We start from the raw sequence: 19,117 nt of genomic DNA on the forward strand, positions 1-19,117 counted from the left end.
TAACTTCAACCAGATTGCCTGTGAAAAAAAAAATTCCATTTCTTGCCTAAATGTTTGCTGACACAAGTGATGAATTGCGTTATGTTTGTGGCAGGAATATTCTACATTTTGATCCCTCAATAAAGCCTCCAACTGAACCAAAAACCAGCTTTATACATACAAATACACTGAGTGATGCACTTGATAAATATGACTATATGTACAGAAAACAAAGACTGAACACATCTCTCTTGCAGATGTTTGGCCATCTCAGGAAAGGGGAAAAATGATTTAAACACTGAGTGGAAGACAAAGAGCATAATACTACTGAGAAGTGCCATGAGGCTTAATTTGCTGACTGATTATAACTTTTAGTAACAATCTGATGAACAATTTCCAAGTGCATTAAAGTAACTAAATAAAACATTGAAATAATTGCATTACTGTTAAAATTCTCAGCAACACCAAAAAAAGCCCTCTCAGTATACTGACAAACAAGTGAAGGAAACCTTCCACCTACCAAACAAAATTCCCCCCCCCCCCCAACAATGCCGTTTCTCAAGCTGATATCCAGGAAAACCCGCAAATAGGGGCAAGAATTAAAATATGTCTGATATTGGAAGCAAAATATGCTGGAAACGTGTTTCAAAATTTAAGGGGGGGTGTGGGGTGGTGGTGGGTGTAATTGTTTGCCCTAAACTGTCCTTTCCACTAAGCGCATTTCAGAAAGAGGTGTTTTATATGGGAGACACGCATCCCCCTGGAATTCACGGTATTTTTGCGAGCGGTGCGAAGGGCCCCCGGCGGCTGGTGCATCCCTCGGTGCGAGCGCTCCCTCTCCCCCAGCCCCACCGACGAGGCGGTACCCAAGGAAGGGCACCAGCGCCGGGGGGATTTTGGGGGGGGGGGGGGGGGGGTGTGGAGGGGAGGATGCGCCTTTCTCCCACGGTGGGAGTGACTCCCGCAGCGCTGGGGCCGCGGGAGAAGCGCCGCCCTCCCCGCCGCGGGGGCCCCGCTAAGACTTACGCGGCGCGGCCCGCCCCACCGCGGCTGCGGCTCCTACGCGCCTTTGGGTCTGCGGCGTTTATATTTCCTAAAGGGGGCTCCCTGGCTTCCCCGGGCCCTGGCCCATGGCACACAGGACGGAGGTGGAGGGGGTGCGAGCAAAGCCTCCCCCCGAACTTTTACGGCCCGCTGACGGGCGGTGAGAGCCCCTGCGCACCCGCGCAGCGCCCTGCGCGGCGAGCTGAAGCGGCCGCCCCCCCGCAGCGCCCGGGGCTTCTCCCCCCGCCGCCCCGGGCCGCGTCTCTGCCTGCTGCCCCCCGGGCTCCGCGACAGGGGCTGCCTCCGCCTCCCAGGGCACTAATTATCTCTAAACGATGTTAAATACCATCCCTGTCGCTGCACAGGCTTCTCTGGGAGGTTTTTTTTTTACAGGAGAGGAGCTTCCCTGTCATTAAAGATCGGTGTGTTTCCTGGGCTCCGAACTGTTGGGTGCTGGGAGAGGCTCTGACCTGCAGGACGCCAAAAGTGTCCCTCGACCCTTCCTTCCCCCCCACATCCCGGCCCTGCCCGCGGCCGCTGGCACCGCGGCAGCTGGAGCAAGTTCAGCTTTTCTTCTCCCACAGCACTGGGGCTTGGCTGCCCTTAAAGAAAATCCTCTCCTAACAACGTGTCAATGTTACATTCCTCCACAAAGCAACTTCTATTAGGGGGGGGCTGGGAGCTTGGCGCTGCCTCGCCACAGACTGGGAGCTTTGTGGCTATGCAGAAAACAAGGAGAGAGGGAACATTTCCTGCATTAAAATGCAATACCCTGGGCTTGATGATTTATCCCTTGCCGCAGGGGCACATCCCCCTACCCTGTTCCCGCATGGCTGTTCTGAAGGACCCCCTCGCCCATAGGCTGCAGACAGAGGCCCCCATCTAATTTCAGACTATGCTTTCTCTGCCTTTCACCTCCCCTCGATGCGCTTCCCAAAATCACGTCAGGAGGCTAAAACAGGAGGTGCGAAGCAGAGGGGCTAGGCAGAGGCTGCAGCTATAATTGCTGGACCCTTGTCTTCCCACCCTTCCACAGCCCTCCTTTTCCAGCAGGGCCATGAAGCAGCTGCCGGGACTATCACATCAACCACCCCCTCACTAATATTGCTATGAGATTCCAAGCCTTCATCTCCTGGAGGCAGAGCTCCCAGCAGGTCAAAACAGCATGTCCTGACTCTGCATGGTGCCTCACACCCTCAGGCATCACAGGCAGAGGGTTCACCCTGAAGAACTGCATTTGCTTTTGGTTTGTTTTTAGGTTGTTGAGGTCTGGCAGAGTGCAGACCAGGTGTCCTGACCATGGTAAATCTCCTGGTCTTTTAGTCAGGTTGCCCACATGCCTTTGGAAACGTTTTCCTTGCAAAGTCAAGGGATTGTATCAAGAGGGACAAGATTTTGTAGTCGGGTCATTGCAGTAAAAAGGTGACAAGGGGGAGAGCGATTCCTGGCTTGCCACCTGTGGGCATTACTGTACATGGGGGCTGGAAACAGATGGAACCTACTTATGAGGAGTTTCAACAGCCCTCAGCAGAACTATATGCTGAAAATTCAGCCACTTTAGAAATGAAAACGCAGCCCTCCCTGCCCTGAGGGAGTGTGCATCTTCTCCAGCCCTTTTGCCTCATCTAGAAGCGAGCTGGAGTAGAGAGCAAGTCAAATGAATGGGAGTATCGAAGAGAGCCGGCAGCAGCACCTACATACCGGTGTGGGATTCAGCCCCCCCTCCGAGAAGCACCTACCTTCTTTTGGCGGCCGTTTGGCTTCTCTGGTGAGGTTGCAGACCTGGGTGGTTTGCAGCTCCTGGGTCAGGCAGCCCTCCGTCTGCTCGTTGAGGGGCAGCACCACGTTATTGAGCAACACCAGAGACTGGTCGTCTATTCCCCATTCTCCCAAATGCTGAGGGCAGGTGCATTTTGTATACATGATCCCACAGGACTCGGTTCTCCCGTTCTCGGATTTCAAGCAGCTCTCCAACCAAGTGCATAACACATGACACCCAAACTGGCTTGGGCTCACCTTGTTCAACACCAAAAACTCAAAGAAGGATTTTTGGTCGTCTTCTTTTTTGTGTAATCCCGGGAAATCGATAGGATAGACGCGGCGTATCTGAATAAAATTCTTATCATACTGCAGAAATACAAAAGCATTCTTGGAATCGCAGAGCTGCATTATAGAATGGTTATTTCTTAAAAGATCCTTTATTTTTTCATGGGAAAAATGATCAAACTGATAAGCCAAGAGGGAAAAGTTGGAGCAGCTGAAGTCCTTTTTGGAAAATTTCAGGTAAATACTATATTTGGTCGGATCTGGATTTTCCAGTGTCCAAGTGCAGTTTGTGAAGTTTTTAGGAAACATTTCACTTACAGAATACGATCCATAAATGACCCCCTTCACCAACGTGGAACACCAGAAGTCTTGGGCAGCATTAAATCCAAACATAACCAGTAGATAGGTGGAAAATATATAAATCAGCAAATTACGAACAGCCTTCATCCTATGTCATTTGGCCTGCAGGAGATGAAATGAAATAAAAATGCAAGTAGAATTCCTCACGCATTGAAAACCAAACTCCTTCCAACATCCGAGCCAGCTGTTTTCAAGCTTGCAGTTAGAGCCCCTTTCAGAAAGAAGGGCAGGTAATTTTTATTTTATAACGCCAGGGACGGGTTCGCTGCCGTGTGCACAGCGCCATCACGTGGCCATGGCCACCGCCAAGTCTGCCACAGCCAAATTAAAAAACAACATCTATTAGATTATTAATAGGAATGTCCTCTCCTGTCTAGGATGTAGTCATCATGGCGTGGACTAGAACCGCTCAACTTAGCTAAAAACCTAGGCGCCTTACCCGGCGGACCAAGAAAAAGGAGGCTTATTTATTTATTTCTTCAAAAAGTAAATAAGTAGTCTGCTATAGTCATATAGCTGCATATACGATATGCACATGCAGAATTTCACCAGAATAGAACAAGAAAGCTAGCAGCGTCTGTTGGTATATATTGTTCTTCTATTAAGTCTGAGAAGTAACTGTGAAGAATTACAGCCATAATTTAAAAACGCACAAATTATTACTTGCTACAGATGGAACACTGTCTCCCATACGCCTACATGCCTTTGCCCTGGCCACCTGGTATACAGAGGTCGCTATAAAAAGAAAACCCAGGCGAGAAATACTGAGATTAATGTATTAATAAAATTTTGAGACTATCAGAGAAAGAAACAAAGACAAACGGATGAAGCTAGTGCTGGTCTGACACTACCACAAAGTGCAGGCTTTTTAAGATAATAATTTCAATGTGCTTCAGCCTCTAAAGATATAAAATGGATCATTGTATTAGTATCTACAACCAGTAGCTCTATATAGCTGGTAGTGCTACAGCAGGATCCCTGCACCTATTGGACTGCACTTGCCCTCTTATTACGAATGTCTTGTACTGTCTGATTAGCTCCCATGTTTTGCAGCTTGAATGATGAAAGGCTTATTACATTCTCTCTGCTAGTGTCTCCAAATAAAGCTGTTTTACTGCACCTGTCACCCGTTACAGCCTCCACATGCTCTGTGCTCTTAGCAGTGGCCTAGGTTAATAAAGCGAACCTTAGTAATATTTACCTCTATAACGTTATCCAAAAAATTCAAATGGAACGTTTTCAGCATTAACCTTTGAGAAGTTGCTTATCTCTTAGAAGTGAGTAGGTTTTCGCCTTCTGCTCTTAAACGCAAGCACACAGAAGTGATGCCAAGCTAATTTCAAAACTCTCCTAGATTGCAGTCTCTTCCACTGTTGCTCTGTAAGCAGAGGCAGGCATACACACACAGGCAGCGGTACTGAGTTTTGATGTGTGTCTTTGCCTAGCTTTTCATCTCCTCACCAAACAGCAAGGCATCTTCTGTCTCCCATTGCGTAACGCACAGCAAATCACTGGATTAAGCTCCCTTGAAGAGATTTTCGTATCTCCTAGATTATAATTCAAACTCTGAATCTTGAAATGGGCAAAGCAGCACCAACTCTAACCCCCTTTATAGCAGAGGTTTAAAAAAAAAAAAAAAAGGCAGAGCTGCTGCCGGGTCTATCCACACCGTTAGATTTTCTCCTTTCTGAGCGTCCATCTCAATGAATAACACGGTCCTCCTTCTCCAAATAGGGTCAGTACAGCATTTAAGGTTTTAAAAAGAGAAACTTATCGGGAATTCTGGAAACAATTTCCCCTTTGCTGAAGCACTTTGCAGGCAATGCAGTTCTGCGCAGTGTTATTCAGGATGGTGTAGGCGTTGAAAGCCAATGTGACAATAAGTGTCTAAATTAGGAATTCCACCCATGAAAAGGGATTAATTTTATAATCTCGAAGGCAAAAAGGGGGCTTATTTGCTTTTCTGTTTGAAAAGGAAAAAAAAGGCTCTGACTTCTCCCATACTATGTAATATTTGCACTAGAAAAATAAAGACGTCTGCAGTGGTAGGCTGTTTTCTATGAAGAAACATAATCAAATAGCCCTCATTTTAGTTGTGCGTTTGTTCATGCAAGACTACTGAAACACAACGTTGCCTTAATCTCTCTCTCCCTGTGTGCATCACACACACATGCACACACACACCCGAATTGAGTGTGCCGGCAGCATTTCGTTTAGTTTGCAGTATTGCTAAATACGAGAGTGAATCTGCTCACTGAAAGGATCAGGCACTCCGATTAAAAAGATCGTTCTTTTCCATTGAGGAGGGAGTTAAAGAACGGCCACAGAGGCTTAAGGTTGCCCGTTTGGGAAGGGGGAGAACCCTCTCCAGCTGAAAAGCAAACGGGCGTTTAGTTTGGATATTCCCCAAACTGATTTTCTAGGTGACACTGTAGTTTAGCCGAACATAGACGGCGCCATCACTCCACTTATTTTTCCCCCCAACAGAAGACCCACAGTCTTCTCTTATTTTAACTTCCTATTAACCTAACATCCCCCCCCCCGCCCTCCAAAATTACCCCAATCGTGCACAAACCTCAGGTTTTCTCGGTCGCGCTGGAAATGACCCTCAGGGAAGCAGACCTGTCGCAAAACGGACTTCTCTAACTTTTAAACTGCAGCGCTGAAGTAAATGCGGAGATCATTTTGTATGTGCTGTCTCTCTCTCTCTCTCTATCCTTCAGCAACAGCCTGTCCCCCTCCTCCGCCGCCTCCTCCCCGGAATCCCAAGCTAAAAGCTCTCCAGTTGTAATCCCTGGAAATGGGAAATGGAAATGCCCCGGGCACCCTTACCTTCCACTCCGAAAGCTGTCAGGCTATTTCTCTAAAACACTAGCACCACAGGCACACGTCCCAACAACAGTGATGGAGAGATTCCCCTTCTGTCGGAAGCACCGTTTCCCATTTTCCCCGGCTCAGGTTCAAAACCAAGATTTAAAAAAGCAGCAGAAGATAAAAAACGCAGCGAGAAAACCCCCGCACGCCTCACACACACCCTACCGAGGAAAAAAAAAGCAGCTTTGGCTCCGGATCCACCAAATCCAACCACATGAAGGGAACGAAAAGGAGAAAAAAAAAAAAAAAAAACCAACAAAAACCACCTCAAACCAGCGAGACTGCAGGGGGAAAAAATGGAAGTGGTTGAGCAAGCGAAGGTTTTTTTTTTTTTGGTCGGTTTTTTGTTTTTTTGTTTTTTTTTTTCTAACTTGAAACAAAGTCTCAGCACAGCAGCCCGATGAGCGGCGATGCCAGGCAGGCGACGGTCTGAGAGGAGGACTAAGGCGCTAGTGCAGATTTGTTGGTGGGTTTTGTTGTTGTTGTTATTACTAATAGACTTATTCCTCTTTCCTCCCTCCTCCTCCTCCTCCTCCTCCTCCCCCCTCAGGCACTAATGGCCGGACAGCGGCGGGGGGGGGGTGGGGGGTCCTTGGCTGCCGATGTCGGGAAGCGGTGCGAACGCCGGGCGCGCAGGGAGTACGGAAGGAGAGAGAGCGCGTCTCTGCCGCTGCGTGTGTGTGTGTGTGTGTGTGTGTGTGGTGTGTGTCTGTGTGTGTGTCTGTGTGTGTGTGCGTGCGTGTGTGCGCGGGAGCCAGCCAGCGAGCCTCCGTGGGTGCCGGAGTGCGAGTGCGCGCCTGTGCGCGCCCCCTGCGCGCCCCCCCACCCCCGCCTCCTCCTGCGCGCCCCTCCGCCGCCCGCTGGGCGCGGGGGAGGGTGGCTGCGCGCCCCGCTCTCTCCCGGGGCGGCGTGCGCGCCCCTGCGCCCCGCTCCGCGCGTGTGCGCGCTCGGGTGCGCGCCTGTGTGCCCGGCGCTCCTCCCGGCCCGCCGTGCCTTTCCCACGTCACGAATGCTCGGTACCCAGCACGTCCCAAAAACGCTGGGGTTTTGTTTTGCGTCCGGGAGGTTTTTCTGTCCTCGGTTCCCAGCGCCGGGGCTGGCTGCGCCCCGGCGTAAGAGAAACTGGCGGGCGGGGAGCGGGGGAAACGGGGACGGCGGGGAGGGGGGGCGGGAAGCCCGCACTTGATCTCCTTCCTCTCGTTCTTTCTTCTAAAGCATAAACCCCCCCTGTGGCAGCCCCGAGAGCTGTCAGTCCGGCACCGCGATGCAGATTAACTGACACAGGGCTGCGAGGATAAACCCTTTTCAAACTGCCGCCTGCCTTTGACTGGAAACAATAGCAATTTTCTCAGCGAGGCTGCAATTAACGCCGTATTCGTTCCCTGCCAGAGATAAGGCTGTGCCCGGATCGCGGCTGCGTTCATTCCCCCGGCTGCTGCGGGCCGGCCGCTCTGCGCGGGGAGGGATGGGGAGCCGGGGGGTGCCAGGGAAGGGCGGGGGGGGCTGCCCGCAGCGAGGTGCCCGGTGCCGGGTACCCGGCGCGGGAGAAGCGCTGCCTCCTCCCGTGGGGGGTCTCACCGCTGGGTTGCCCGCGGAGTTTGCGAGGCCACAGAGGCTGAAGTGGCACCGTTAGCGGCGGGTGGGGCACGAAAGACGGGGGAGTTTCGCAGAAGAAGCCTTGCCACAAGGATGGCATCTTTCCCTCTTCCCGTCCTCCCCCCGGTTTTTCCTTTTTTTTTTTTTTTTTTTTTTTCGGTTTGTGTGTGGTTTTTTTTTCTTAATTTTATTTCGATACATCTAGGTAAGGCTGGATACTCATTTTCACCCTCCCCTCTGGCTGTGTCTCTCCTGCTCCCCAGGGAGGGCTGGGTTGTCCTCTGGCCCTTCCCGCCGGGCGTGAGAGATCGGGGCAGGCTACGCGACAGCAGATATCCGGCGTGAAAATTAGGAGATGACATTTTAATAAATGCTGCTGTCAGTCACCGGCTCGCAGCCTGGCTGCTTGTGCGCTCCCACCGCTGCCATTCAGCGCGGAGAACAAAGCCTCGCCGAGGTTGTGTGGTCCGGCCGACGCTCGCAGCCCCTCGGCGCGTTTCAAAGTTCACGGGAAACATGACTGGGTGGTTTTGGACTCGCCCTCCCACCCACCCCCACGAAACGAAAGTTTCAACTTCTGGACGGCATCCAAACCGAGCGGTTCTTAAAGCAAACCGTTTTTTTCCCTACCCCCGCGCCCAAGCCCCTGTAAGGTTTGAATTCCAGTAATACAAAGCTTTTATGATGACAATTACACGCTGCACAAATTCTGATCAGAGGTATTACTGGTCACAAACCTACTTCTGACCAAAGTAAACGAAAGCACGGTTATAGCTTTTTACTGTATTTTCCATAGGTACAAACTGTAAACCACATCCCTGCTAGCTTTTACAAACATAAATACTTTATGCCCCTGTTGTCAAAATAAAACAAAAAATATCTACCCAAATCAAGGAAAATGTGAGAGACGTGAATGATCTATGCCCAGAAAATACAATGCAATGAAAGCTGAATTGTCACTGAGTTAGAGATAATCATATTCTCTCACATTCAGTGACACTCCATAATAACTGTTGGTGATCATCATGTTGCTTGAAATACTTCAGGGGAAGTTTGGTTCATTGACAGGTTGATAGGAGCAGAACAAATCAAAGGTTTACATACAATGCAGCATTTAAATACCTTTTTCACCCCCTTTATATTAAATAAAGAACTTGAGCGTAAGTCACAGAAAAAAAACATCCTGAATTAACTCTTTTTCCTGTTTCCTACCGCATTGGCAAGTTGTAGCTCCTTTAATTGTGAGTGGAAATGAAAATTAATAAATACACAATGTATGGTAAAGCATTGTCTTTAGCAGTCTCCTAGGTGTCCCAACGCAGTGATTAACTTCCGCTTTTCAGTTTTGTGAAGATGTGGCAATGCTGCAGAGGAAACTGGGAGGGAAGATTCCTTGGCCTCTTGCCTACAAACTGAAGGAAATTATGGAAGTTGCACAACTCATATTAGATGAACTATGGGAACTGAAGAACAAAGGGATGGGATGAGATGGGATGGGATGGGATGAGATGGGATGGGATGGCAGCACAGAACACACTGCAGATTTCTTCTCAATCTTTGTTGCAATCAGGCTTGAACTATGCAGGTTTTAATTACTGGAACTAACTCTGAAATAAGCTATACTGTTTGTAAGTACACAAATATCCACGATCCACTTGTAGGTGCCTTTCTACTTCAACTGAGGCCAGCTTCAGAAATACTTTGTTTGCCAGGTGTCATGCAGCTGCATTTGAGGTAACAAAACCCTGGAATTTTGATAGTCTAGAAATGAGAGTCAGGATATGTTTAAGTCTACAAAATATAAATAAATAGAAATGTAACAATCTGCTTGTTTGAATTGGGCATGCAGATCATTGGTGTTTGGAATGGTGCTATGTACATTTAGTGCTAAATTGCAGCCTGAAGGGCAGATGTAAAGTGAACCCGTACACACCATTCACCAATATTGAGTAGATCCAGCTTGTTTGAGAACCTCTGTTAAAACCTACGAATAAGGTATTATTAATACAATCCCACAGTGTTTCACGGGAGGGCTGTCAGAACTGCATGGCACATGTGGTGCCATCTGTACTACAAAGAAAGTATCAAGGCACTGAACGAAGTGTTATGTCGCTCAGTAGTAGCGTGGTAGGGATAGGCACAACATAATGAATGCTAAATTTATAGCGCTGCTTTCTAGACTTGATGTGATTGTTTCAGCAAGGTTGGGCTTGATCCAAACTAGGAAAGAGGGAGGAGAGTAATATTTTTAAGTAATTTCTGTATTAGTGAGAAAAATTAGGCTTACCCAATTTAATATGTTGGATGGAATAAATTAAAGGATTTGTTTAGTTGCTTTTTTTTTTTTTCCTTCCAATCTACAGTAGCACTTTGAGATCTTTGGTATCATGGTCACAGCAGCTAGATGACTTCAGTCCAGGTTTTAGTGAACACAGCACAAAATTCGACACAATTGTAATTGGTATTATAATTCACTGACATCTTTGGTGCAAACTTTAAAAGGGAGGCCACAGCTTAAAGCAAGTGGCTTTGGAGAATGGACTGTTCTCTCACTCAATCACCTGTCACCCTTAGGGGGACTCTTTTCAAATCAAGGTCACCATTGCAGCCCTCAGCGTCACTCCTTTGAGCAAATAAAAGACAGTATGTCTCCAACACTGAAGGCACACATTAAAAAAAATCATAAAAAGGTTTTTCAGCAAAGACTTTCATGCTTTATTTTTAATTCTTTATTATTATCATCATGTTTAACTGACTACAGAGTTACAGATACTTAGATGTGTCACCTTATTATGCACAATAATGGAAACCATGGTTATGGAGCCAACTTACGGGTAAGAGCCAAGCACTGTTTTTACTGAGCTGACATAGAAGTGGCACTGATCTGTTCCCCACACCCAACTTTACTCAGACATGTAGGACCCTTCAAAATCCCCTTTGACAAGCACAGATTTTCTAAGCCGCATCACAGATTCTGTTCATAACACCAAATTTCTGTAAGAAAACTATTTCCTTGCTATAAGTAAGGGAAAAATTTAAGTCCAAAGCTGTTGTGACCATCTCAAGAGAAATGTTATTTACCTTCATCTGAAATAAGGAAATAAAATGGAAGATGCTGACCATATCACAGCTATTATAAAATTAAATAAATATCTAAGTATGAAAAGAAGAAAAATCTTTTGTTGCTCTAACAAGTTGAGAGTGAGTATAAATTGGAAATAATTTCATAGGTTTGTATAGGTTTTCTGGTCCAGCATGTTACAAACCATTAAGAAATGTTGCATTTCTCCAGTGACCCCAGATTCTAAAGGAATTTAAGAAAGATGGGGACAAACATTTTAGCAGGGTCTGTTGCGATAGGACAAGGGGTAATGGCTTTAAATTAAAGAGGGAAGATTTAGACTAGATACAAGGACGACATTTTTCACAATGAGGGTGGTGAAACACTGGCACAGGTTGCCCAGAGAGGTGGTAGATGCCCCATCCCTGGAGACATTCAAAGTCAGGTTGGACGAGGCTCTGAGCAACCTGATCAAGTTGAAGATGTCCCTGCTCATTGCAAAGGGGTTGGACTAGATGACCTTTAAATGTCCCTTCCAACCTAAACCATTCTATGATTCCATGAGTATTCATTTTCTCTCTATCGTCAAGAGGAAATGTGAATTTAATAAATTATAGGTTATATTCTGCCTTCTCCATTTTAAATATATTTTGAAAGATTATAGGATTCTATTTGAGTTTTATTAGATAAATTATTTGTATTTTCATAAATAGTTAATTAATAATGGAGCACCAGTAGATGGTGCTCAAGAATATATAGCATAACTGAGGGGCAGGGGTGATTAAAAGTATTTATTTTAAAAATGAAAAATTTCTGGGAAAGTGTTGGTTTTCTTATGAGAAGTTGGGTTTTCTTCAGAAAAGAGTATCTCCTTCCAAATTTCAAGCAAACCTTTGGTTGGTTGACAATTTTCAAGTCAAAAAGGTCAGTGGTTTGCTTGCTTGTTTGTTTTCATTCTTAGTATGGCTTCTTCAGTGGAGATTTGTACACGAACTTTTAAATTCTGCTATCAGTTTAAATATTTTTATGTTGTTATTCAGTCACAATTATTGAGCTAGAAACAGTGAAATTCATGCAATAGGTGACATTAGGAGCATGGGCAAAAGGGGTCTTAAGCACATCTGAGGCTTGTGCAGCATCCTCCCTCAGACAGTGGCCCTTGAACACTCCTGAGAAACCGAGAACAGGAGTATTTTTTAGCTTCATAAAGTCTGACCCAGTCTCCAATCTGTAGAGAACTATTTAAGTCTCCAAATAAGTTTCAGTTCCCCTGCAATACTCATTTAGCTAGTTTAACTCCATACATCCTTGTTATCTGCATAAGCATCTTGTTCTTTTCAATCTTATATTTTTTCTGGCTCAGCATTATCAAATAACGAGTCCCACAGCATAAATGTATACTATGTGAAAACTGATGTGTATCACTTCTGTTAAATTTGCTGCCTTTTGATTTAATTGTGTGTCACCATAGTCTTGTATTAAGGCAGGGAGAATGAGATTCTGGCATACTACTAGCAATTTTTTTCACATATTTTTATCATGCCTCTTTTTAATTTCTTTTTTAAGATATTTGCAGTTATTCCAATCTATTTCCACAAAAGCATACTTTTTAAGGAACTTCTATCACTCTTGTCACTTTTCTCTTAAACAACCTGTAGTTTTCTGATGTCTTTCTGAGATGTAGAAACCAGTACTGCACACAGTAGTTCAGATCAGGCTGCAGCACTGATTTATATAACATTGTTTATCATCTCAGTCCTGTTCTTGATTAATTTTAATATCTTGCTTCTTTCTTCTGATAGCTGCTACACTGAACAGAGGTCTTCAGTTAGCGGCCCATGTCCCTTCTTTTTGTCAGTGTCCTGTGAGAAACTTTGTCAAGGCCTTTAGGAAGTTTAAATAAATGACGTCAATTGGTTCTCCTTTGACCACTATGGTATTTTACTGATGTGTTGAAAACATTCTAACAGATGAGTGAGGCATCATCTTCCTTTGCACAGATCTATCATCTCATGGTCTTCTAAGTGTTATATTTTCTTATTTTTAATTTGCCAGGTACAGATGTAAGATTTATGAATCTTTGATTCCCTGAATCATCCTAAGCCTTTTTATAATATATGTGAAACATTTGCTACTCTCTAACCTTCCAGTACAGGAGTTGTTTTCCAATTAGAGATTGCATAGCTCAACTACTTCTTGTTCAGGATTTTCGGTCCTGGTGGCTTCCTGCTTTTTAAATGTTTAAATGATTGATTTGTTCCAGCACCTCTTCATCTGATAGTACCTCATTTTTATTACCCAAGAGTAGATATCTCCCTAACATCCTCTGTTGTGAAGACTGATGCAAATAAATCTTCTATCTTCCTAGCAACGTCCTTCTCTTCCGTAATTGCTGTCTTTATTCTCTGAAGTTCCCAGCAGACATAATGACTGTTATAAGCTTCTTGAATTTGATATATTTAAGGAGTTTCTTTTCATTTGTTTTTATATTTTTAACTGTTTGCTTTTCATCAGCTACGTTTGCTATACAGTTTTCCTTCTTACCTCTTTACTATTATAGCTTGCGATCATTTTCCTCATTTCATGAACACTGCCTTTGCAGATTTTGACAGTTCCCTGCTTAGCTCAAGTAGCATCTCAAATCCTTTCATTTCACTCCACTGCTTTCAACTTACCTTCCTTGTTTGTCTCCTCCCCTTCCCCATCTGTGCAGTTATCAATGGAAGTATTCTTCGTTTTGGGAGCAACAGGAATGCCACATCTAAGGACCTGATTGCCTTTAATTTTGATACTAGGGTTGGTTTTTTTGTCTACCATCAATTTTATTGAATACCTCTGTCCAAAGTTTAGTGTCATGACATTCTTTTTATATATGTGATCTCATGCTAGATGCATTTAACCTCATTATTTTAGAATCACTTTACGTATTAGTTTGGATATCCTTAATCCTTGACTTCTTTCTGCTTATTGTGATTGAAGTCTAAAGGGATGTCTAAACTGTGCTTTCATATGGGTCTACAGCTTATCAAGCTGAGCTGGTTGATTTAAGGCTATCTTATGTCTTCCAAGGTGACAGTCATTTCTCAGAATAGTGTTGTCTCAGTTATGTGCTGTTTCAAGAAGTAACTTCTGAGAAATTATATCTTTAAGCTTTGCCATTTGCAGATTTAATTTTTTTCTAATTGGGGTCTAAGATCTATGATTATCCTGTTTCGTTACATTTTATTGTTTTTTCTTTTCCAACACTCCACACTTAATATCCTAGTTGTGACCTGCATTCTTTGTCACATGCCTTCCTGGGTTTCCATTCTCAGGTACTGCCCTCTTCACTTAGAGGGTTTTTTTTCAGACTGGAATTTATTGCATCTTTTACATACAGACTGAAATTCCTTGCAGGATTGGTTTATTCTGTTATTCTGTGACAGTTTACAACAAGGCATTGTAGGTTTTTTTTTTTAATTTATTTTTTAAAGTATTTATCCAGCAATTTTCCTATGCTGCCACACTTCCATTGTGACAATAACATAAAGTCTTCCTCTATTGGAAAGCTTTCTATTTCACTAATTTTGCTTTTAAGTTGCAGTTTCGCATAAATATTTGCAGTTCTTTATTTGGATCAGATACCATTCAATGTCACCTTCCCTGAATTTGTGCTTCTTCAGTTGCATTTTTCATGGATACTCAGAAGTATTGGTATTACTAATAACATTTGTAGATGACTTGGTGTTCTTTGGCTGTTGTTTATGAGATGATCAAAACATTTTTTTCTAGTTTTTCGATCTATGAAATCTATATTTTCAGTACTTTATACCTTGCATATATAATGGTTGTCATTTGAAAACAAACTTGTCACTAGCTCATGGTTGCACGTATTTGGTGGTGAAATTCTAACTAGTTGTACTGTTGTGTGACTGGAAAGCTGGGAAGAACTCGTTGCAGTGCCTACGTGTGGGCTATGTTACAAGCTTGACCAAATTAATTGGAGAATATTTATGCAAAGATCAAAATAAAAACAAGGCCACTGTTTTCATGTTAATTATCTAAATGCACTGAAATCCTCTTTATACTGGGAGGAGGACAAATATTTTAAAAATGACCTTTCATCTCTGATGTTATTAATCTACTCTAGAATATTGCCTAGTCATTAATCAAATTGAACTGTGATAAATACAAAAACCCTGTGTTGTTTTGGCTCGCTCTACTAAAAAGAAAGAAATTTGGAGTTAATGCTGAATCCATCTTTAATGTCCTTCATTTTGCTTACGTAGTCTGGAGAAGAGTGATTTTATGTACTTTGTGTGTTGTTGAGATCACTAATCAGAGAGGGCAGTGTTAAAATAAAAGATGACGTCTTGTGTTGACTTTTTCCTTGCATTAGTGAAAACGAAGGACTGATAATCCTGTCTAGGGCTTAACTTCCTGCTGTTAGTAAGAGTCTAGTGTTTAAAATGCACAAAATATGCTGTTTGTTCCCTACCAAGTTCAGCTGTGATCCCTGTTTTAAGATATTGGTCAAGTTAGCTGTACAGAATCTTGTTTAAGTAAGACCTTAGTGGAAGACTTGGGCTCCAATTCCCTTTTTGAGAGTCTGAAACGTGGATTTCCTTCTCATAAATTGTTAAGCCAACAAAAATGGTAGCAGCATTTGGTTAGGGCTAACAAGGGTATCCTCAATTTTTGTTATTTGTCTTAGGACCCATTCAAGGAGACTCAGTCCACAATGTCTATTCAGTACAAAATGCAGAAAGAATTTTCTAAACTAGGGCCAGAATCCAAGTGACTCTTTATTCCCTTATGTCTTTGTTTCTACTGAGTGGAAGCACAAAGAGTATGGTGGCACCATTACTGCTGTTACAGCCACTACTTTTGTTGACAAAGTATGTCCTGCCTGTTTCCTTAAAAGAAAGTTTCCATGAACCTTATTTGAGGACAGGATTTGAACTGTGTGTCCTGAGCATCAAGAAATGGTAGTTTGACATTAATTTTGGGGAGGTTTCAGGCAAATACTTTGTAGCAATATCGTCAGTTATCTGGGGCTTTATGTTTCCCCTTGCTAAGCATGCTGACTTTCTGAGGCACATAACTCTTCCCAAGAGCCTTACTATAAAGAAAATCTTATCCTAGCTCAGACTTCCAAATTCCATGCTAAGGAATGGGAATTGAAGTCTCACCATAGTCCTCCTCTGCATGCTTCTTTTATGTAAATGCATACATTTCTATAAAAATAAATTAGTTTGCTGTGTGTCTAAGGACAGTATTTTCTCAAATACCCAATATTTCCATGGAAAGGCCATTCAAGAATTAGCTGAGTTAGCCAGGAAAATTCAGCCAGGGAGGAAAAAAAAGACAGATTATGAGACTATGGTACTACAGACTCATGAGTGGCAAAGAAAGACTGAATAGGGATCGATTATTCACTGTCTTTTCTAGTAAAAGGAACAGCAGGCATCAAATAAAGCTGGAAGGAGTCATGGTCAAAACAGAAGTGATTCTTCATGCAGCAGGTCACTGACCTTTGAAACTCTTTGCCAAAGGATGTTGTAGATAATTAAAATTTTTTGAGACTGGCAAGCATATGAAAGAGAAATCCAATGGTGGTGGTGGTGAGGGGGGTGGCAATAAGTCTGCAAAATCACACCCACTTCAGGAATTTCCCTGAGCTGAAAATAATTGGAGGTTGGGAATGTATTAGAGGAGAATCTTGCCTTGATCTTAGTACTCCTTCAGCATTTACTTACAGTCACTTCTGAAGCAGAATGTGGGGCTGGGTAAGCCTTTAGTTTAGTCTAGTATGACCATATTAATCTTCAATCTTGTGTTTTAATACTGGACAACTGAGAGGTAGATTTTCAGACGTGCAGATTGTGGAATCAGTTGGAATTTGGAGTCAGCCACTGGACATCGATGTTCAGAATGTCAAGACATCAGTATTTCAGTTTGAAAATATTGGCTAAATGCCTATAATTGCCTGAAGTGAGTGGTGAGCGCACAAATTAAAAAAACAAACGATATAGTCAAGATTCAGATAAGTTTAATACCCATGAGAGAAATTCTCAAGGTCTTTTTTCTCTATCTGAACTCCATCGGTTTTGTAAATGTAATAATGAAATGTGAACACAACATATACAATCATAGAATCATAGAACGTGTTGGGTTGGAAGGGACCTTTCATCTAGTCCAAGTCCCTACAGTAAGCAGGGACATCTTTAACTAGACCAGATTGCTCAGAGCATAAGCTGTGTTTCCCCCAAATTTTTAAAAAAAGTAAGGAGACGTCCTTTTCTAAAATTGTCTAGTATCTAAAGTTTGATTGAACATGGCAAGGATTATCTTCAGCTAAAGGAATGTTTTAGAATTGGGAATAAATGCATATAGGTCAGAGTGACATACTTTATGATTTTGGAAGAAGACACTTAGGAGAAGAAAAAAATATACTCTTTTTGACAAAATCGCTTCTTTGGCTACATGGTAGACACCCAGAGTAAACTGTTTCATTGAAACAGTTTGTCCATAAGTTTATGTATATGTCATATATGATTTTGACATCATATCATAAAAATTATAAAAATACCTGAAGAAGAGAGAAGATCACACACTAATGGCCTCAGGTGTGAATGTCAAATGCTGCTTACTGAAAGAGATAGGACTTTTCAGATGGCCATCAGTAAGTGGTTCATAGTCCACAGTTCTACAAGGAGGTGCTGTGAAGCTGAACTACTTGGTGAAAACAGATGTGAATGTATCATTCAGAATTTAAGAAATGCAGGTTTTTGCATGTGTTGAAATATGTGTTTCACGTCATTGTATTATTAGTCTTCTGAAATACTCTTGACATGGGATTTTTGAGAAACAGCTGAGTTTACTTAATATTCTTAAGAAATGTAAGACCTGAGTCAGAGAGGTGTATCCTGGCAGTAACTCAGCTCATATCAATGGCTTTGTACCATTGTGTAAAACATATGTGACAATAGAATCATACTCTTGATATGTACTGTGTGCTCAAACTGAAGGGTGAGAGGAGAGGAACACATTTATATTACCAAAGGGCAGAATACTCTGTGAAAATGTGGGGTATTCCTGTAAAGAGCTGAAGGTGGCTGTCATCATTCTAAGAGACATATTTTGACTACACTATCCAAAATATGAGGCAGTGCAAGAAAGAGAGTTCCCAAATTGTCAGGCACAAGAGAAGAGTATTATCAGAGTGGTTTTGGTGTGGGTTTTTGGTTGTTTTTTTTAAAGATGAAAACTATGTTTGGGTGGGTGAGAGGAATGAAATGACAGAGATGCACTAGTTTATACTGCTATCTAACACGGGATCAAAAATGGGCAATAAGTAAAGGGAATTAACCCCAACATAGTATATAGCAGCTACGCTAAATGCATTGTATCTACTGCTAAGAGTCATAGTTTTTTTTTCTCTTTCCTAAATTCTGGCAATGTTCCTGGTCTTCTCCTGCCAATGATGTCTACTTGCACTGAAATCTTTTTTCCCCTCTTTCTTCCTTTCTCCCTCTATCCCTCTCTTTACCCTCCTTCCTTCCTTCCTTCCTTCCTTCCTTCCTTCCTTCCTTCCTTCCTTCCTTCCTTCCTTCCTTCCTTCCTTCCTTCCTTCCTTCCTTCCTTCCTTCCTTCCTTCCTTCCTTCCTTCCTTCCTTCCTTCCTTCCTTCCTTTCCTTCCTTCCTTCCTCCCTCCCTCCGTCCCTCCCTCCCTCCGTTCCTTCCTTCCTCCCTCCCTCCCTCCTTCCCTCCCTCCCTTCCTTCCTTCCTTCCTTCCTTCCTTCCTTCCTTCCTTCCTTCCTTCCTTCCTTCCTTCCTTCCTTCCTTCCTTCCTTCCTTTCCTTCCTTCCTTCCTTCCTTCCTTCCTTCCTTCCTTCCTTCCTTCCTTCCTTCCTTCCTTCCAATATGTACGTTTTCATCTGTTATTTCACTGTTGTTAATCAGTGAATCCTAGACCTTTTATTAAAGTGATATGACTAAAAATTACTGGCGAATGATTTATTGGTATTGCAAAAACTACTGTTCTCTATGAACATTGCTGACTGTTATCACAGTAAATTGAAGTAGCATCACTGAAGTCAGCAGATCTATGCTGAATGAATCTGTATGGAATCTGGCCCTAAGAGTCGTAAATGATAAAGTCATTTGCGTGCTTGC

The 19,117-nt window shown here is 43.4% G+C and overlaps 1 protein-coding gene across 9 annotated transcripts in view; it reads right to left on the reverse strand.

The window, feature by feature from the left end:
• The window catches only part of ADGRB3 (adhesion G protein-coupled receptor B3), a 466,027-nt gene extending 459,005 nt beyond the window's left edge, over positions 1-7,022 (reverse strand). For 5 of the 9 annotated variants that reach the window (XM_074581466.1, XM_074581468.1, XM_074581465.1 and 2 more), the window contains exons 1-2: positions 6,262-7,022; positions 2,763-3,531 (exon numbers count right to left, since the gene is read on the reverse strand). In XM_074581466.1, coding sequence (XP_074437567.1) covers positions 2,763-3,516 — 754 coding nt within the window. In that variant the 5' untranslated portion in view covers positions 3,517-3,531; positions 6,262-7,022. Of the gene's footprint in view, positions 1-2,762; positions 3,632-4,630; positions 5,276-6,004 lie in introns of those variants that run through there. The other 4 variants (XM_074581467.1, XM_074581460.1, XM_074581461.1 and 1 more) reach the window with 3 other exon arrangements.
• Between the last annotated feature and the right edge of the window lie 12,095 nt (positions 7,023-19,117).

Source organism: Larus michahellis, chromosome 3 (assembly GCF_964199755.1).
Source record: "Larus michahellis chromosome 3, bLarMic1.1, whole genome shotgun sequence".
Classification (NCBI taxonomy): domain Eukaryota; kingdom Metazoa; phylum Chordata; class Aves; order Charadriiformes; family Laridae; genus Larus; species Larus michahellis.